The following is a 21658-nucleotide window of genomic DNA, read 5'->3' as shown; positions in this document are numbered from 1 at the left end:
CTCATTGGTGAAAAGTACCTGTAAAAGCTGGCTACAATCATCCCAAGTGGGCTGGTGAGTGAAAAGTATAGTTTCAAACAAGCGAATTAAGTCCCGAGGTTTCTCAGAAAAGGGGGCATTTTGGGCACGCCAATTGTAAAGATCACTAGTAGCAAATGGCCAGTATTGGAATTGTTGTCGACCGTCCGCATCCACAGGACTTATAGGGCGTAGGGGAAGGGTAGTAGATTTGTGAAGAGATGTAATTCTTTGGCGCCGGCGAGTTGATTGAGCGGGGCCCTCCGGGGCGGAGGGCACAGCTGAAACATCTTCCTCAGAGTCCTCCTCTTGGAGAGTTAACTGGGGTGGGGCGTATGGAGGGGGAAGCATTTCCTCCTCTGTGCTTCCTCCCTGGAGGACAGGTGGATATAATTTCTTTTCTCCCCTCTTAGGTTCTCTCTTGGCACCCCGTGTTTTTTGAGTGAATATTGGGGTAGGGGAAGGAGTGGAGGAGGGAGTTGGTAAGAAAGGCCGAACCCAAGCTGGAGTGTCCCTGTCAACTAGTTCTTTCCAGGTGTCTATATAAGGAATCTGGTCTATATAGCCTGAACGAGGGGCTTCGATTAGGCTTTGTAAGGTACTGATCTTAATGATGTCAAAGCTTCCGTCAGGTGGCCAATTAACTCTCTCAAGGGTGGGCCATTCTGACTTGCACAGGGTAATCCACTTTTCCTTCTTAAGGGCCACACCTCGGTTCTGAGCTATCTCCTTGATCTCCTTCCAGTGAACTAGAGTCAAATCTAGGGGGCTAGATGGAGGACCCCAAGATAGAACGTTACCCATAGCTCTGATCAGATGTTTAGTCCAAAAGGCTACAAAAGAAAAGAAACCAAAACAATTAATACAGAAGGAAAAAAACATAGGCAAGATCAAGAACAAGAAAAACTGGAGATTTCCCAAGTTGGCCCACACATCCCCCTGCAAGGATGCAGAAAGAGTGAATTCAAGTTGAAAGCGGGGCTCCAGAGATCCCCCTTTAAGGGTGAAGAGTCTGGGACATCCCCCGGTCTCACCAGGATTGTCAAGTAAGTACATCTGCTTCGACAACCCCTTCAAGAAATAAGCAAAAGCAAGATAAACAAACAGGCACATTACAGGACAAGACAAATGAACAGCGCTGTTTTCTTACCTTCGGAGTCTGGGATCTCGGGGTCTCTGGGGCTATCCCGGACGAAACCCCAAATGTTGTGCCAAGTTGCAAGACCACCCCCAAGAAGACCACCAAGATTCAGACACTCCGAAATGCAAAAGCAAGGCAAGGGTTTATTGAACGAGCTGCCAACTCGGGCCTCGTCCTACCCACCGACACAGCGGAGGTTAGGAGGAAGCCCCGAGCTGTGATTACACAGGGCTTATAAAGGCAAAGAACGAGGTTACAACAATCAGCTGTGCAAGCAAGATTAGAACACAGGTACAAATCTGATTGGCTCAGGGTTCGATTCTAAAATGGGGTTCACGTGGTGGGGCCTGACTTCAAAGTCTGGCACCTCAGTAGGTTTTATAAAATTGATAACATGCCACAAATGTTTGGTCAATTTTGTCATTTCCAAGCCAGGCTGATAATCCTAGCTAATCAGGGGGCTGAAATGTGAGGATCAAAGTTTGATGCCAGCCCGGGTAAACAGATCTCCAGATTCTTTTTTTTTAGTTGAATGAAATATGATGATGATGTAATTAAACAAAGGGGTTATAATTTCACAAATCAGGTTATGTGTACAATGCTTCTTGGTAAATGTCACCCCTTCATTCTCCAGATTTTTATTTCTAGTTAACTAGTGAAAATCTGGAAGTGGGGGCATGGTTCCAGGGTATAATGCCAGCTATGAGCCAAAAAGCTGAGCCAAATACTGAGTTTCAGTATTGTCATTTAGCCTTTCCAGCCTTACAAAATTGTATCTTTTTTATAGTTTACCACTTCTTTTTTGAGGGTGGGATCCTGGTGTTTGAACTCAGAGCCTTATGCTTGTTAGGCAGGCACTCTACCACTTGAGTCAGGATTCCAGTTTCGTTTCTTAACCAGTTATAGAAAATATAACTTTTTTTCATCTTTCTCTACATAAATGGGTAAGATATTGATAGTTGTTTTTAGTTTTTTCTGTGTAATTTAGTGTTTTCAAATGAGTGGTTTGGGGGTATTGTTTTGTCTTTTTCCCCATGGGGGAGCTGTAGTTGGTTCTAGTGGGAAGGCTCAGTGGTGAGGCTAGGGTTTAATTCTCATCACTGATGAAACGCTGAAGCAATATGGAAGCCCTTGATTTGCCTACAGATCAACTCTGACCAGCTTTAATCAGGTGATTGTCTTGATGGGGGAGAAAAACATTCCATCTTCTAGTCTTCTTAAAATAGAAGATGGCAGCTGTAGGCACTGGTGGCTCACATCTGTAATCCTAGCTACTCAGGAGGCTGAGATGAGAGGATTACAGTTTAAAGCTAACCCAGGCAGAAAAGTCTTTGAGACTTGAGTACAAAACTACCAGGCCCTGAATTCAAGCCCTAGGACCACCCCCTCACCCCCACCCTACACCTAAGATAGCTGACTGGCTTGTGGTATCATAATCTAGTCTTGTTTCCCTCTATATTCACAAGGATGCTATTGCTGCCTTGTCTAAGCCTAGAACAGTTTCACACACACGGAAACATGTTTTATTCCTCTAGTCTATTATGGACCATAGCAATAGGGCTACAGCCCTGGGGAAAAGCAAGTAGACTGAGAAATGGCTCTGCATTTCTGGGAAACCTGTCCACACAGATGCTCTTTACAAGGTATTTTTGAGCATTCTCACCATATTGCCCCCTTGTTTGCCTGTTTTTATTTTTATCTCTTTTGCAGTCATTGTCCTATTAAGATAATCCTTTGAGGCTGTTGCTAGCTCTGGACTCATGAGAGTGGGCATGTTTGATTTTTAGCTTCCATTTAATTAATTAATGCCAGTTCAGGGACTTGAACTTAGAGTCTAGGCACTGTCCCTGAGCTTTTTGCTCAAGGCTAGCACTCTACCACTTGAACTATTCCTCTACTTCCAGCTTTTTGGTTGTTAATTGGCGATAAGTCTTGAAGACTTTCCTGCCTGGACTAGCTTTGAACCATTATCCTCAGATCTTAGCCTCCTGTGTGGCTAGGATTATAGGCATGAGCCACCAGCACTCGGGTAACTTTCTTTTCTTTTTTTAAAATTGTAGTACTGGGGTTTGAACTGAGGGCCTTGTGCTTGCTAGGCAGGCACTCTGCTACTTGAGCCATGCTCACAACCACATTGTCATTCCTTAATTTGAATGTTCTCTGCTTTTTGACCTTGCTAGTATATTTGAGTATTAACAGCTAATGTTTTAGGAGTGGCCAAGTGAAAAGAGCAATTATACTTTAAAGCATACACCTGCCCACACCTGCTGTTTCATCAGGAATCTAAGTCCTTTATTTATATAACAGTTGTCTGAGGAAATAAATTAGACTTAATATTTGGAAAACAGGTTAAGTAATAAGATTAATTTTCATTTTAAAGGCTTACACAATTTAAGGAGTGCATTATATCAAATAACAGAGAAGCTAATGCTTTCCCCTTTTGTTTATATTTTACAGGAGGTAGTGATTTTAAATAAAAAGCAAGCAAGTAGGTAGAATTAAATTGATATAGAAAAACTTGTGTAGATGTCCTGAAGGCAGCTAGAGCAGTGGTGCTTGTATAGCTAGAAATGATCCATGTATTTAACAAAACAGGCATGTTTTATAGCCCTGGTATAATAGAAATGGATTATTTAGGCTGTTTTAAGATGTTATCATTGCCAGGTGCTGGTGGCTCACACCTGTAATCCTAGCTACTCAGGAGGCTACGATCTGAGGACTGTGGTTCAAAGCCAGCTGGGGCAGAAAAGTCTGTGAGACTCTTGCCTCCAATTAATCACAAAAACCAGAAGTGGAGCTGTGGGTCTAGTGGTAGAGTGCTAGCCTTGAGCTCAGGGACAGTGGCCAGGCCCAGAGTTCAAGCCCTAAAACTGGCAAATAAAACAAAAAATAAAAATATTGTCATTGATTTTGATGAATTATTTCGGTTTTGTAACTCCTGAAGGTCAAGAGGATTGTGGTTCAAGGTCAAACTGAGAACAATAGTTGACTCAACAGGATAGCTGGGCATGGTACCTGTCATCCCAGCTACCCATGAGGCCTGAGTAGGATTGTGGGTCAGACCAGTTTGGGTGAAAAATATGAGATAACTAAAAGCAAGGAAGTCCTGGAGGCCAAGGACATAGCTAAAGTGGTAGAACACCTACATAGCAAGCATCAGGACCCACAGTTCAAAACCTAGTACCAAAGCATTATAATAAATAGCATACAAATAGTAGAAAGGACCCTATAATATTCTTATCTGTGTACAATGCAGCCTACCATAGCCACTGATGGAGTTGAATTTTCCATTTTACTGCTCTACAACTGTATTCCATTCCTTCTTCCCTCAGATTCCTGAATTTGGAGGTTTTCATTTGTCTGAGTGTCTTTATATTTTGACTACTACTATTTCTACATATGTGTGCATATAAAAACAGCAGAAGGCATTGGTTTTATATTTTTAAACTTTTCCACTCAGATCTGTGGGAGTTCTCCCTGTTGCTACTTGTTTCTCAGCCTTGGTGCTATTGGCATTGGAGGCCAGATGAATTTTCATTATGATGGCTTTTCTTATCCATTGTAGCAGCATCTCTAGCCTCTACCCACTAGATGCCATGGGCACTCACTATCTTCATCCTGACTTAAGGCAACCAAAAATGTCCCTAGGTTTTATCAGTCCTGTGTTTTTTTCTGTGCCAGCTTCGGAGCTTGAAATCAGGGTTGAGTATTGTCCCTCAAATTTTGTGCTCGAGGCTGGTGCTCTGCCACTTGAGCCACAACTCCATATCTGGCTTTTTTTGTAGTTAATTGGAGATAAGAGTCTCAGACTTTTTTGCCTGGGCTGACAGTGATTCTCAGATCTCAGACTCCTGAGTAGCTGGGATTACAGGTGTGGGCCACCAGCAAGATGTCCTGTTAATGGTGAAAAGCAAGTGTGTAGGAAGTATTAAATTGGTTCCATGCCTCTTCCCAGTGAGGACCACTACCCTTGTTCATTCATTTTAACTGTTCTATTATGATTCACTATATTATATCACAACCTAGTTTTCCATTTTCTTGTGGATGGATATTTAGGTTATTCTGAGCATTAATGATTAGTGTGTGTGTGTGTGTGTGTGTGTGTGTGTGTGAGAGAGAGAGAGAGAGAGAGAGAGAGAGAGAGAGAGAGAGAGAGATACACACTATCCAAAAAAAGAATTCAGTTTTTACTCTGTGATAATTTATTAAACATCTAGATCCTCTCCCAAGCATGAGGACTGATTATTTTAGGGGAATTGAAAACTAATGTTTGAGTTTCTATGAGCAGCCTTAAGATGTTTTGATCAAACCAGTCTTCATACAAGCCACATCTAGTACTGGCTTTGTGTAGTTTGTTTACAAACCAGAGGTGAGGGTGTGGTCACAGTGCTGCTCTTCTTCTCCTCAGAGGGATGACTGGCAGAAATCTTCATCTGTCTTTAGGGAGTGGCTAAACATACTCTACTCACCCAAATTTGTTTCCTTGGTGGTGTTGGATGCGCTTGCTCTCAGAGGCACTCATTACTAATACCTACAGTCCAGGCTTCTCTCTTTGATATTGTGATTTCCCAAAGCCTTCATCCCCCATAAAGTTGTTTATATCCTTACTGTGTTCCATGAGTCATTTTGCTAAGTGCCAAGTGAGGTTACACAGGATGTTCCTGGTTTCATACCTGTCTGTAAGACATTTACAATTTAAAAGATCTATCACAAAATCAATTAGAATTATATACATTTTTATCTGTGTGATTATGTAGTTAGAATGACATGGAATTACTCTAAGGTTGTGTGTGTTAAGGTCTAAGTAAGTAGGATTTTGAACTAACAATGCAGGTGAGTTATGGAAACTGAAGGAATTATCTATGTATTCACACTTGATTTGACATGCTTAAACTAGGTTTAGGGGTAACAGGATGGCCTGAATGTAATTTTCATTTGAATTCTGACATTCTGCCTTCTTCAATGTGTAGTTGTCAGTTTAATGATTTACTTTTTTTTTTGCAGTGGTGAGAATTGAACCCAGGGCTTCTTACATGGTAGGAAACTACTTGACCACTTGAGCTTTCCCCACAGCCCATGACTATTCAGTTGTTTCAAAGTGACTTTGTGAGCCAGGCACTAGTGGCCCATACCTGTAATCTTAGCTACTCAGGAGGCTGAGATCGGAGGATCATGGTTCAAAGCCAGCCCAGGCAGGAAAGTATGTGAAATTGTTACCTTTAATTAATCACAAAAAAGCTGGAAGTGGCACTGTGGCTCCAGTCATAGAGTGCTAGCCTTGAGTAAAAGGAACCTAGGGGCAACACCCAAGCCCAGAGTTCAAGCCCAGGACTGGCAAAAAAAAAAAAAAGAAAAAGAAAAAAATTGCCTTTGTAGCTGGTGCTAGTGGCTCATACCTATAATCCTGGCTACTCAGTAGGCTGAGAGCTTAGAATCACAAGACTAGCCCTGGTAGGAAAAGCCCATAAGACTTATATTCAATTAACCAGCAAAAAGGCAGGAGTGCAGCTGTGGTTCAAGTGGTTGAACGCTAGTCTTGAGCAAAAAAGCTCAGGGACAGCATCCAGACCCTGAGTTCAAGCTCTAGGACCAGTGCACATGCACACACTCACATACACACACATGCTTTTGTGCCTAGCTAGTGTCTTTCAATCCCTCAGTCAGCCTGAAATGTGCTACAGATACACATCCTTGCCTCATTTGGCCATTATACAATACAGATATGTACAGATATGTACATGTACATGGCCTGGTCACTCTTAAATAGTTGTTATTTGATAATAAAGAAGACACACTGGTTGCCAAGACAACTGGCCAGGACACTTCAAAAAGTTACTTCAGGGGCTGGGAATATGGCCTAGTGGCAAGAGTGCTTGCCTCTTATACATGAAGCCCTGGGTTCAATTCCCCAGCACCACATATACGGAAAACGGCCAGAAGTGGCGCTGTGGCTCAAGTGGCAGAGTGCTAGCCTTGAGCAAAAGGAAGCCAGGGACAGTGCTCAGGCCCTGAGTCCAAGCCCCAGGACTGGCAAAAAAAAAAAAAAAAAAAAAAAAAAAAGTTACTTCAGGAAACAGGATAGGGTAGAGATGGTTCCAGGATATAGAACACAGAACAACGAAGTGCAATGTTGTAAACTTTGGCTGGATCCTGATTTGATAAGAAGAAAGTGGTAGCGGCTGCTCTTGGAACATCTGGGAAATTTTCAATACACAATGGGTATTGAATGTAGTCATCAATATTCTCCCCTCCCCCCCTTTTTTTTTAGCAGTACTAGGGTTTGAAGTCAAGGCCTTCTGCTTGCTTAGCAGTTGCTCTACCACTTGAGCTACTTCCCACCCCTTTTTTGCTTTAGCTGTTTTTCAGATAGAAGTTTGTGGTTTTTCATTTATTCAGGGCTGGTCTCAGAGAGCAATACGCTTCCTAGTCTTCCATTTAGCTGGAATTACAGGTGTGTTCCACCATGGCAATCTCTCATTCATTTTCTTACCTGTAGTAGTAGTCATGGTTCTGTAGTAGTCCTTAATTTTTGGAAATGAGTGCTAAAGTATCATGATCCTTAAAACTTAAATTCAAATAGTGTAGAAAAACAGAAAATATAGCAAAAATGTTATCAGTTGTTAAGGTCAGTGTAATTATGCTATTTCTGCTCTTAGGTATTATTGAAATATTTAATAAAATTTGGAAAAAAAGTAGATACACATTAACATACATTATCTCCACTGGGTGCTGGTGGCTCATGCCTGTAACCTTCGTTACTCAGGAGGGTGAGATCTGAGGATCGCTATTTGAAGCCAGCCCAGCAGGAAAGTCTATGAGACCCATATTTCCAAATAACCACTAAAAAGTCAGAAGTGGAGGAGTGGCTACAGTGGTAGAGCACCAGCCCTGAGTGGAAAAGGTAAGGAACAGTGCTTAGGCTCTGAGTTTAAGACTCAGTATTGGTGCATGTGCGTGTGCACACACAGAGAGAGAGAGAGGGAGAGAGAAAGAAAGAACTGTACTACCAAAATTTTTTTTGCCAGTCCTGGGGCTTGGACTCAGGGCCTGAACACTGTCTCTGGCTTCTTTTTGCTCAGGCTAGCCCTCTACCTCTTGAGCCACAGCGCCACTTGCAGCTCTTTCTGTTTATGTGGTGCTGAGGAATCAAACCCAGGGCTTCATGCATGCTACACAAGCACTCTATTGCTAAGCTACATTCCCAGCTCCCCAATATATTTTTACTTATTATTATGTTTTTGTCAATTGTGGAGTTTGAACTCTGGGCCTGGGCACTATCCCTGAGCTTCTCAGCTCAAGGCTATCCTCTACTACTTGAGCCACAGCCCCACTTCTGGTTTTCTGGTGGTTAATTGAAGATTAAAGTCTCACAGACTTTCATGCCTGGGCTGGCTTTGAACTGCAATCCTCAGATGTCAGCCTCCTGTGTAGCTAGGATTACAGATGTGAGCCACCAGCACCTGGCATTATTTTTTATTTTGTTAATTTACTTTGTTATTGTAGAGGTGATATATAGAGGGATTATAATTACATGAGTCAGGTAATGAGTACATTTCCTTTTGTACAGTTTCTTCTGTTTCCTCATTTTCTTCCAGTCCCTCCCTCTTGTCTACACCCATGAGTTGTGCAGTTCACTTTCATCAGTATCTAGTGAATTACACTGCTTTTTCACCCTTTTTCCCTTGAGTTCTATATCTTCCCCCTAGCCCTTCCTAAGATATGCTCTTTTTTTTTAACCTGTCCTGGGCCCTCAGGGTCTGGGCAGTGTCCTTGAGCTTCTTTTGAAGCTCTACCACTTAAGCCACAGCACCACTTCTGTTTTTTTCTGTTTATGTGGTACTAAGGACTTGAACCCAGGGTTTTATGAAAGCATTCTACCACTAAGCCACATTCCCAGTCCCTAAAGATGTACGCTTGAATATACCATGCATAAGGTAAAGGCAGAATCATCAAAAGCTTAAAAAAAACATGAAAATACTATCAACACATTTTACTCGTCAATGTACCTTACAAACAGGTGAAAAAAATCCAGTCACAAATGCCACATGTTGAACAAATTTATTTATAGGAAATCACTGGTATAGACATACAGATAGGATGTGAATTTATGTCTTCTGGGGGCTCTAAGTAGATGAGGAACAGATGCTAATGAGTTCCTTTTGGGGGTAAATGGAAATGAGTAACCACATAGTCATTATGGTTGCACCTGTTTAGGAGTATACTAAACCCCACTGAACTGTAGCACTTTAAAAGGATGAGTTTTCTAGACTCTATTCATCTACTATTGGTGAAGGCCTCTGATCTTAGCTGGTTGTTGACAGAAGTTCTTCACCATGTGACCTTTCCATGTGGCTTCTTATGTGTCTCCATGCAAGGCAGGTAGCTTCTACTGGATTGGGTGATGCCACTGATGACAAGGAGCAGCCTACAGGCTTTCCTTTTCCCTTCTCACAATGCCTTTCATAACCTAATCCTGGAAGTCAGAGTCACTGCCATCATGATCTATTCCCAAAGTCTGGGACATGTCTGGATAAAAAGAGTTCAGTTCCACTTGAAAGATTGACAAACATTAGTGAAAAGACAATAGTCAATGAACAGAATAAGTAAGTAAATTATGCAGAAAGTTAGAAAATGGTGAATTCTGTCACACGTGCATACACACATGCACACACTGTTCTGGGAGGAACTCAGGGCCTTGGCACTGTTCCTGAGCTTTTTCATTCAAGGCTAGCACTCTACCACTTTGAGTCGCAGTGCTCCTTCTGGTTTTACTGGTGGTCAATTGGAGATAAGAGTCTCCTGGTCTTTCTTGCCTGGGCTGGCTTCAAACCATGATCCTTAGCTCTCAGCTTTCTGAGTAGCTAGGGTTACAGGCATGAGCCACCAGTGCTCTCCCAGAGCTTTTTTGCCCAGGGCCAGCACTCTGCCACTTTCAGCTTTTTTGGTGATTAATTGTAGGTAAGAGTCTTAAGGACTTTCCTGCGTAGGCTGTCTTCAAAATGTGATCCTCAGGGGGCTGGGGATATAGCCTAGTGGCAAGAGTGCCTGCCTCGGATACACGAGGCCCTAGGTTCGATTCCCCAGCACCACATATACAGAAAACGGCCAGAAGCGGCGCTGTGGCTCAAGTGGCAGAGTGCTAGCCTTGAGCGGAAAGAAGCCAGGGACAGTGCTCAGGCCCTGAGTCCAAGGCCCAGGACTGGCCAAAAAACAAACAAACAAACAAACAAAATGTGATCCTCAGATCTCATGCCTCCTGAGTCACCATCAGGACTGTGAAAGATATTCTTTAAAAGATAGAGAGGTAAAAGTAGTCAGGCTATGTGTTTGCCAAAGGGTTATGAGTTTCAATTCTAAATAAGGTGCTCAACATAGGCCTTAGTAGTAAGAAGGTTAGATTCGAGCCCAAGACCAGGGGAAGTGCTAAAAGCAGAAGCCCAGAGGCCAAGTCCCTGGGCCTTGGAGACATTATGACTAGCACCCAGAAAAGTTTGAGGATGGGATGGGAGGTCAGTGAACACAGGTCCAGGTGGGCATGTGTGGGTAATCAGCTAGGACATTGGTGACAGATGGCTAGGTTTTGGCATGCTTGATTGGGTCTTCATTCTGTCTACTTCCACATTAAGTGAAATTATGTATAGGAAAATGAATAGGAAAGCACTTGATGGGGTTTTTGTTATTTTCTATTAAGTTTTACTTGATTGGTTTTAGTTAGCTATAGAAACAACTTTGCCTTGCTTTGTCAAAGGTGAGTAAAAACGTTTTCCTAAGCAAGGATAAAAGAATGCTGGTCATATTTTATACTAGCATGCTTTCAACTGGGGAAGTGTGAGGAAAAGTTGAGCAAAATTCTTTCCAAGGCTAAATTAACAAGATGTTTTGTTTTAAACAGGAATGTAAAGAAGAAACTGAAATGGATCCAAGCATGGGTGTGAGTTCTGTCACCATCTCTGTGGAGGGGATGACATGCAATTCCTGTGTTCAGACCATTGAGCAGCAGCTTGGGAAACTGAATGGTCTTCATCACATCAGAGTAAGTTTCCCTGGAAATTAGTGCCATTGACTAGAATTCCATTAGGAGGTTGTTTCTAATATTGAAACTGAAGCAGGCATACTGACCCATTGGCCAAGAAAGACTTCTGCACTCCTAACCCTGGTGCTGAAGAACTTTGTTTTGTCCTGTTATTTCTCCCCTTTTTTGGTACCAGATCTGGGACTTAAACTCAGGGCCTGGGTACTGTTCCTGATCTTTTGTCCTCAAAGCTAGCACTCTACCACTTGAGCCACAGCTCCACTTGCAGCTTCTTGTGGTTAATTGGAAATAAAAGTCCCACAGACTTTACTGTCCAGCTGGCTTCCAACCATGATCCTCAGATCTCAGCCTCCTGAAAAGCTAGGATTACAGGTGAGCCACTACCACCCCATTTGTTAATTCCCTTTTGCTTTTTATTTTTATCTTTATTTTTTTTGCCAGCCCTAGGGCTTGAACTCTAGGCCTGGGTGCTATCCTTGAACTTCTTTTTTTCTCAAGGCATGCACTCTACTATTTGAACTACAGCACTCTACCGCACCACTTCTGGCTTTTTTGAGTAGTTTATTGGAGATAAGAGTCTCATGGCGTTTCTTGCCCAGATGGCCTTCTAACTGTGATCCTCTGATCTCAACCTCCTGAGTCGCTAGGATTAGAGGTGTGAGCCGCCAGTACCTGGCAATTAATTCCTTTAAAAAAAAAAGGAAAGCTGGCTGGGAATGTGGCTTAGTGGTAGAGTGCTTGCCTAGCATGCATGAAACCCTGGTTTTGATTCCTCAGTACCACATAAATGATGGACATGGCTGAGCAAGGAGGATTACTTGAATCCAGGAGATTGAAACTAGCTGGATAAACCTGGAATGAAAAAGAAAGAGAAGGGGTATGCTGGGGTAGGGGATGGGAGGAGAGGGGGAGAGAGGGAGAAAAGGAGGGGAAGGAAGGGAACAAAAAAGTTTTTCATGAAAATATTTTCCAGTTTAAAAATTGTCTGAACATGTAATCTTGACATTATTGTGGTTGATTTTGAATGTAGTGCTTTAAGGCACATGGAGTTAGATTATCTTTTTAATTAAATAACCCAAGCTTTGTTTGTTATACTGTGAAAATAGAACAGTGTTAAGTATCAGCATTACCAGACTAAGCATTCATCAAGTATCAGTAAGAAAATTTAGAGAATTTAAAATGGGGGCTGAGGGTGTGACTCAAGTTGTAGAAAGACTGTAGCAAGTATGAGGCTCTTGAGTTCAATCCCCAATTTTATATATATATATATATGTATATACATATATAATTATATACATAATACATATATAATTATATACATATATATACACATATATGTATATAATTTTACATGGAATACCTTATCACAGCAGAATTCTTCACAAAAATAAAAAACAAAAATGGTTCTATGTTTCTTTTATGGGGGGCTGCCAGCACTGGGACTTGAACTTGGGGCCTCACACTCTTCCTTATCTTATTTACTCAAGGCTGCTGCTCTACCACTTGAACCATATCTCCCCTTTTGGCATCTTGGTAATAAGAAATAAGAGTGTCTGGGATTTTGTCTATTCTGGTTGGCTTTGAACCACATTTCTCAGATCTTAGCCTCCTGAGTAAGTAGGATTATAGGAATGAGCCACTGGCTCCCGGCTACATACTACATCCTAAAGGGAGTGTTTTCCAAATGGACACCACATTTAGCATGTGTTTAAATTAGATACTCAGTGGATTCTTGCTCCTAATATTATGTGCCCTAGATCAGATACTTACGGAAGTCCTGTTTTATCTAAACTTTACTTTTTACCTATATAGTCCTCAGAGATTTGAAAAAGGGTTTTTTGATTTTTAGTGAAACACAGAATTTCTTTTTTTTCTTTTTCTTTTCTTTTTTTTTCTTTCTTTTTTTTTTTTTTGCCAGTCGTGGGGCTTGGACTCAGGGCCCAAGCACTGTCCCTGGCTTCTTTTTTTTTGCCAGTCCTGGGCCTTGTGCTCAGGGCCTGAGCACTGTCCCTGGCTTCTTCCCGCTCAAGGCTAGCACTCTGCCACTTGAGCCACAGCGCCGCTTCTGGCCGTTTTCTTTATATGTGGTGCTGGGGAATCGAACCTAGGGCCTCGTGTATCCGAGGCAGGCACTCTTGCCACTAGGCTATATCCCCAGCCCCCTGGCTTCTTTGTGCTCAAGGCTAGCACTCTACCACTTGAGCCACAGCGCCACTTCCGGCCTTTTCTGTATATGTGGTGCCAAGGAATAGAACCCAAGGCTTCATGTATGCTAGGCAAGCACTCTACCACTAGGCCATATTCCCAGCCCCACAGAATTTCTTTCTGTATATATCCTTTATTGTGTCTACAATGTTGTCGTCTAAATTCCTACTGAATCTAGTGCACATTGGTTTCAATTGGCCTTGTTTTTGTTACAAAAAACTGACTACTTGGCACAGTCCAATTTTTTAAACTTTTTTCTTAAAGTTGTTATTATAAAGGTGATGTACAGAGAAGTTACTGTTTCACAAGTCAGGTAAAGAGCTCTCTCCCAGTTTTTCCCTCTCATCCCCACCCACAAGTTGTATAGTACAGTTTCAACATAGTGTCTTACACAACCTGATTCTTGATGGGGTTTGATATGGTTCCAAAATTCTAAAGTCATGTGAAGTGTAGTGCTACTATGTGGTCAGTTCTTTTCCAGATCTGATGCTGTAAGTAGTCTCCTGTGGGGCTCGAACTCAGGGACTGGGCACTGTCCCTGACCTTTTTTTGCTCAATGCTACCAACAAAGGGGAAAAAACTCTCTTGTTTCCATTTCTTGGAGTTCATTTCAATAAAGCTGTAGGTAATTTTTTTTCCTAGTCTCAGTTTGACATTCACTTTGGCCTTCGAGGACAAAACAAACTTTGGATCCATTTGCCTATTTGTTTGGGGGAAGGCAGTGTTTCTCATCTGTTTACTGTACATTCTGACCAGCTAAGATGATATTGCTCATTGTGATTAGGAAAGCTTTATTTTACCCTGTGTAATATACCTTCTCCCAGAGGCATCTGTGTAAATACTTAGGCAGGCATTTTCACACGCTCTAAAATAAATCTTTTGTACTTACTTACCATTACCTTGGTCTAACTCCAGTTTAGAAGCTCTCCCATTGCTTCTTCCCCCATATCCCTCAGTGAAGATATGGTCATATTTAATTTTCTTTGGAGAGTGAGCTGAGTTGGAAAGTGGCAACAGCTAACAGTCATCCTCTTTGGTTGCTATGTTGCACGTTTTCTCAAATGAATTTTTATCTTCAGAATATCCAAATTATACTTTTTGGTCAAACATTTAATGATGAATTTGTTGAGTAGTAAAAAGAAGAAAAGTGGCCCTGCACCCTTCATACCTAAAGCTTTAAATAAGTTGTTTAATTTTAGTGAGTAATAAGTGTGACAACTGTACTTATCCTCAAATGAAACCAATTTACCTCCTCCACTTGATTGTAGATGGGTCTGGTTTGAGAGGCCAGCTGAATCTTACTAATTATAGAGTAGTGTCTGTGCTAATTACAGTAAAGCTATTATAACTATCTAGGAGCTAGTTCACATGGTTTTTCTTTCTTATCCTTTTAAAAAATTAGACATTAACTGTAATTGGACATTACAGTTTAAACTCAGGACCTTGTGCTTGCTAAGCAGGTACTCTTACACTCAAGCATGTCCCCAACCTCTGTGTGTGTATGTGTTTGTGTGTGTGTGTGTGTGTGTGTGTGTGTGTGTGTGTACGCGCCTGTCCCTCAACTTTCTGTTCAAGGCTAGAACTCTATCACTAGAATCACAGCCCCACTTTTGACTGTTTTGGTAGTATTTTCTTGCCTGGGCTGGCTTTGAACCATGTTCCTCAGATCTGTCTTCCCAGTAGCCAGGAGTACAGGTATGAGCCACTCGCACCAGGCCTCAACCTCTTTTTGCTTTAGTTGTGTTTCATACAGTCTTTCATTTTTGTTCATGGCTGGTTCTGACTCACAGTTCCTCCATTCATGCTTCCTACGGTGATGGGTATGGACCACTATACTCAGCTTATTTGTTGAGATGAGGTGTCTTGCCAACTTTTTGCCTGGAATAACCTTGAAACTCAATATTCTGGAACTTCTGATAGCAGGGACTACAGGTGTGTGCCAATGCACCCAGATAAGCTCACATAATTTTTCTTTAAATAATTTAGGTCCTTACTGTTCACTGACAACTAATATGTTTTTGAACCCACCAACTCCCTGCCTAGCAGACTGTTTTAGGAGACCGATGACATATACATTTATCACTGTAGGAGGCTGGGAATGTGGCTTAGCGGTAGAGTGCTTGCCTAACATGCATGAAGCCCTGGGTTTGATTCCTCAGCACCACATAAACAGAAAAACCTGGAACTGTGGCTCAAGTGGTGGAGTGCTAGCCTTGAGCACAAAGAAGCCAGGGACAGTGCTCAGGTCCTGAGTTCAAGCCCCAGGACTGGCAAAATAAATAACTGTAGGGGTAGATTCTACTTTACTATTTGCACATACTACTTGCTATTTCCACTGTATCTCCCAGAATTCACTGCCACCTAGTTAGGTCTGTTTAAAGTCAGACAAATACAATTGGACATTGATTAAATTGTAAAAGAAGAATGGCAGTGATATAATGTGAAACCACTTTGTGCTACTAATAGTGATTTAAATGAATCTCTGTGACAGAGATACTCAACGGTGTGTTTTCCATGATCATTATAATTTGATTGCTCTACATGAAAAGAAGTACACTTTTGCCTTTTCCAGGCTCTGTCTTTCTCCTATCAAAAACTTTTATAAAGTTCCCCTCCCTCCTCCTCCTTCTCCTCCTCGTGCTGGTCCTGAGGCTTGAACTCTGGTCCTGGGTGCTGTCCCTAAGCTTTTTTGCTCAAGGCTAGTACTCTACCACTTGAGCCATAGCTCTATTTCTGACTTTTTGGTGGTTAAGTGGAGATAAGAATCTCACAGACTTTCTTGCCCAAGCTGTCTTTGAACTGTGATCCTCAGATCTCAGCCTCTTTTTTATTTTATTTATTTATTTATTTTGCCAGTCCTGGGGCTTGGAATCAGGACCTGAGCACTGACCCTGGCTTCTTTGTGCTCAAGGCTAGCACTCCACCACTTGATCCACAGCGCCACTTCTAGCCATTTTCTATATATGTGGTGCTGGGGAATCGTACCCAGGGTTTCATGTATACAAGGCAAGCACTCTTGCCACTAGGCCATATTCCCAGACATATTCCCAGCCCCATGCTTTCAGCCTCTTGAATAGCTAGGATTACAGGTATGAACCACCTGTGCCTGGCATTTGTTCTGTTTTGAGAAGGAGTCTCACTATATAGTCCACATTGGCCTTAAACTTACTATGTAGCATAGTGTGGCCTTGAACTCTGAATCCTCCTGCCTTGGCCTTGTAAGTGCTGAGATTATAGGCATGCCTTGCTGTAATTTATGATTTTTTATTATACATTCAAAATACTTTTGTACAGATTTTTATTAATAGTTTTATATTGTTTTTCTTAAAAGTCCCTCCAATTAATTCCAAATGTGGATTTGTCTGTTTCTGAGCATCATTTAGAAAATTGTCCTTGTCCAAAAATAATTTGTAGTCAGCATGTAGCTCAATATGAATACATAAATACTGATCACTTAAAATATTAAAATTCTCTTGATCATAATTTCTGAATCATAATTAAGGTTAGTGTATAGACAATTTAGGAAGCAACCTTTGGGGAATCCAGGTTTTGACTAAGTGAAGGAACTCTTGCTGGTGTTAGGAAGGGTGTGGTATAATTGTGGTGTTAAACTGAATGAGGTTGCTTTATTGAAAAATGCAACAGTCGGGCTGGGGATATAGCCTAGTGGCAAGAGTGCCTGCCTCGGATACACGAGGCCCTAGGTTCGATTCCCCAGCACCACATATACAGAAAACGGCCAGAAGCGGCGCTGTGGCTCAAGTGGCAGAGTGCTAGCCTTGAGCGGGAAGAAGCCAGGGACAGTGCTCAGGCCCTGAGTCCAAGGCCCAGGACTGGCCAAAAAAAAGAAAAATGCAACAGTCAAGCAGATTAAAGGTTTAATGAACAAAGCACAAAGAGAGGAGGGTCCAGAAGTTTTTACTTTTGGAGTAAGTAGAATATGATTATTTACTTTTGCAGCTTTACCAGGTAAAATATACTTTGGAAATTATGTGTTAAATTGTGCTTGTGCTGTGAATAAGTGTGCTGTTCTTTGTCTTGCTAGTGCGAAGTTCATAGACATTGAAGGGATTAACCTACAGCTTAATTTAATCATCTCAGCAGCCTGTTCAAAGAAAAAAGAAAATGGGCAGATAATATGAATGGTTGGCTTTTTTGAAACGGAAATTTAAAACCAAATTTAATTAAATGCAAGTACTAAATGACTCCAAAGGTTAATGCCCTGTTAACAAATTACTTTGTTCCTGAAACATACAATGTTGGATTTTTTGAATGTTTTTGTCCTTTATACAGATAAACAATGCAGTTTGTTCTCTTTATAGATACTATTATTTTTTAAAACTAAATTTCTCCTTCAGGTCAATAAATACATTCATTGCTCCCCTTAATAGTAGCTACTTTATTATTATTACTGAAAAATCCTCCTTCCAAAAGAATCCAGTTGTCCTACGTGTGTGTGTGTGTGTGTGTGTGTGTGTGTGTGTAGACAGATAGCCTTTCTATAAATAATGTGGATATAGAACTATTTATGTGTATATGTATCCACTTGATTGTCTTTTATTTTTTATTTTTTGCCAGTCCTGGGGCTTGGACTCAGGGCCTGAGCACTGTCCCTGGCTTCTTCTTGCTCAAGGCTAGCACTCTACCCCTTGAGCCACAGCGCCACTTCTGGCCATTTTCTGTATATGTGGTGCTGGGGAATCGAACCCGGGGCCTCATGTATACGAGGCAAGCACTCTTGCCACTAGGCCATATCCCCAGCCCTTGATTGTCTTTTTTTTAATGCATTATTTTGTAACCATCATAGTATAATTGTTTGTTTGTTTTGTTTTTGTTGCCAGTCCTGGGGCTTGGACTCAGGGCCTGAGCACTGTCCCTGGCTTCTTTTTGCTCAAGGCTAGCACTCTACCACTTGAGCCACAGTGCCACTTCCGGCTTTTTCTATATATGTGGTGCTGAGGAATCGAACCCAGGGCTTCATGCATATGAGGTGAGCACTTTGCCACTAGGCCATATTCCCAGCCCTTGATTGTCTTTTCAAAAAAATAAAAGTGGGGCTGGTAATATGGCCTAATGGCAAGAATGCTTGCCTCCCATACATGAAGTCCTGGGTTCAATTCCCCAGCCCCACATATATAGAAAATGGCCAGAAGTGGCACTGTGACTCAAATGGCAGAGTGCTAGCCTTGAGCAAAAAGAAGCCAGGGATAGTGCTTAGGCCCTGAGTCTAAGCCCTAGGACCGGCTAAATAAATAAATAAAAGTGGAAGCATACCACATCACTTTTTCATCAATCAATCAATCAACCATCAATCAACCTTCCTATGTACCTGGTCAAGGCTTTAAGTCAGGGTCTCACACTTTAATTTGGCTTTTATGCTCATAGTTGACACTGTACCACTTGAGCCAGGCTTGCAGTTCAGCTGTTTGGTGACTAATTGGAGATGGAATCTCATGAACTTTTCTCTGTGGGCTGGCTTCAAACCTCCATCTTCCAGGTCTCAGCCTCCAAAATAGCTAGGATTACAGTCATGAGCCAACAAAACCTGGTACCATCAAGAATTTTTATTCCTTGATATATGACTGTTAAGATGGGGTGACGGGGAGACAGTAGAGACCAGGTCTGTAAAACCAAAAACCTCTTGTCAAATGGTATTTCCCACAGGTTTGGGTCAGCGACCCTACATAATGTAACTAAAACCAAACAACTACTCAACATATAAAGGTCAAAAATTGACCTCTCAGTGGAGCACAATAGCTCAAAAGCTATGTATGTACGTTCATATAAGACTATTGTCGAGTGGGCTGGGGATATGGCCTAGTGGCAAGAGTGCTTGCCTTGTATACATGAGGCCCTGGGTTCAATTCCCCAGCACCACATATACAGAAAATGGCCAGAAGTGGCACTGTGGCTCAAGTGGCAGAGTGCTAGCCTTGAGCAAAAGGAAGCCAGGGACAGTGCTCAGGCCCTGAGTTCAAGGCCCAGGACTGACCAAAAAAAAATAAATTAAAAAAAGACTATTGTCGACATACTGTCTATTGTAGACATTACATTTAAAGACCTAGGCGAATTTTCTTGGGTGTAGTCCACGTGGCTACTGTATATGTTCTTAGTACATTGTGTATTGTATATATGTCTACCTGACCTAGGGAAGGGAAAGAAAAACGTGGTGTAAGATAACACAAGAAATGTACATACTGCCCTACTATGTAACTGTACCCCTTTTGCATAACACCTTGTCAAAAAAATTTGTTTAATAAGTAAATAAATTAAAAAAAAAGAATTTTTATTCCTGTTCAGTACTCTTTTTTGTTTTCTAACTCTTGTTTAAGCAAGTGATAGACAAAAGAACATTTTAAATGGATGTCTTCTCAGCAGCATTGTACCTGGGTACTATAGAAATTTTGATTATTGTTAACTGGTAATGATCACCTATCCGTGAAGCTATGGAGTCAGCTATTCAAAGATACTTAGGTTTCTGAATACTATTCCAAAAGATCAACAATGGTCAAATCCAAGATAACTGCAGCAGTAGAGAAAGATGTGAAGAGGGACTTTCACTATTTCTGTTTTTAATTTTGTTGCATTTAAGTTTTGGCAATGGCTATTGAGCCACCTAGCTTGGGCCGGCTTTTTCTCTTGTCTGTCTACCCAAAGGATCACAAACAAGACCACACTAAAGCTACCAACACAATTATGTTCATTGCAGCAAAATTTACTATAGCTAAAATATGGAACCATCCAAGATGCCCCCCAGTAGATGAATGGATCAAGAAAATGTGGTAAATATACACAATTGAATTCTATGCTTCTATCATTCTATGCTCCATTCATAAGGAAATGGAAAGACTTGGGAAAAAATCATACTAAATGAAGTGAGCCAGACCCAAAGAAACATGGACTCTATGGTTTCCCTCATTGGTAATAAATAGTACATGTCTAGGATCATCCTAGCAGACAATAGCTCAATAGTTATGTAACACTAATTTTTACAAATCAGGTACTTTGTCAATTTTCACTTCTAACACATTTTCAAATGCATAACTATTCATTATCAAAAGTTACTTTCTTAATGGCAAAGTTAAAAGTTTAACAGAATGATAGGAAGTTCAATTCCCCAGCACCACATATATAAACAGCCAGAAGTGGTGCTATGGCTCAAGTGGCAGAGTGCTAGCCTTGAGCAAAAAAGGAAGCCAGGGACAGTGCTCGGGCCCTGAGTTCAAGCCCCAGGACTAGCAAAAGAAAAAAAAAAGGAAAATAGGAAGACTCCTTTCAGAGAGGGGCCTCAAAGAGGAGTCTCTAAGATTTATCTTTTGCTAGCTCTGAAGTTAATAGTTTTAATCTAATTTAGACTGGCCAAGTAGAATAAAGAGTGTGTGTGTGTGTGTGTGTGTGTGTGTGTGTGTGTGTGTGTGTGTGTGTGAATTAAACCAGGGTTTCTCACATGTAAGCATATGCTTTATCAATGAGCCCAATATATGCACAGTTTTCTTTGCTAGTACTTTAGCTTACAATCTGGGCTTGGGACTTGTCCCTTACCTTTTTTCCTCAAGGCTGGTGCTCTGCCTCTTGAGCAACAGCTCCACTTCTGACTTTTTGCTGGTTAATTGGAGATAGAGTCCCATTGAATTTCTTGCTCTGGCTAGCTTTAAACCTTGATGCTCAGATCTCAGCCTCCTGAGTAGCTAGGATTAAAGGTATGAGCCACCAGCACTTGGCCATGTATACATTCACACATGACACATGGTAATATAATTTGTATTAGGACTATGTATAGCAGTGGTACGCTTATGTATTATAAATACATTAACTGATTCAGAACTATAGTATGAATGATAAGAGCATGTTAGAAATTCAGGTGAATTGATGAATTATTTCACTTTTCTGACTTCAGTTTCCATTTCTGTAAAATGATATTCCTTCCTGTCTCTGAATAACTTGTCTCTGATTGCTTTTTTGCTGAATTGTCATATGAGAAATTAAAGAAAGTGGGCTTAAAACTATCTGAAGACCTCCACACTGATGGAGCAGTATGCTAACCCAAATTTATTATAGTAGAAGAAATGGGTTCAGGGGAGATAGAAGGAATTTCAGTATGCTAAAATTTTAGCCAAGGCTCTTTCATAACATGACTGCTATAAACCATAGAAATTGCTTCTGTCTCCTCTTGCTCTCGCTCTTGCTCTCGCTCTCGCTCTCAGGTCTGGTCTTGAACTTAGAATCAGACACTTTTGCTAATTGGCTAGCACTCTACCAAC

At 41.4% G+C, this 21658-nt stretch overlaps 1 protein-coding gene across 2 annotated transcripts in view; it reads left to right on the top strand.

Moving 5' to 3' along the window:
- Positions 1-21658, top strand: part of Atp7a (ATPase copper transporting alpha) — a 128190-nt gene that overhangs the window by 44239 nt on the left and 62293 nt on the right. For both annotated transcript variants that reach the window (XM_048335527.1, XM_048335526.1), the window contains exon 2: positions 11052-11192. In XM_048335527.1, coding sequence (XP_048191484.1) covers positions 11073-11192 — 120 coding nt within the window. In that variant the 5' untranslated portion in view covers positions 11052-11072. The remainder of the gene's footprint in view (positions 1-11051; positions 11193-21658) is intronic.

The sequence above is a fragment of the Perognathus longimembris genome, chromosome 28 (assembly GCF_023159225.1).
Source record: "Perognathus longimembris pacificus isolate PPM17 chromosome 28, ASM2315922v1, whole genome shotgun sequence".
Taxonomy (NCBI): Eukaryota; Metazoa; Chordata; class Mammalia; order Rodentia; family Heteromyidae; genus Perognathus; species Perognathus longimembris.
This window is presented reverse-complemented; position numbering and strand designations above follow the sequence as displayed.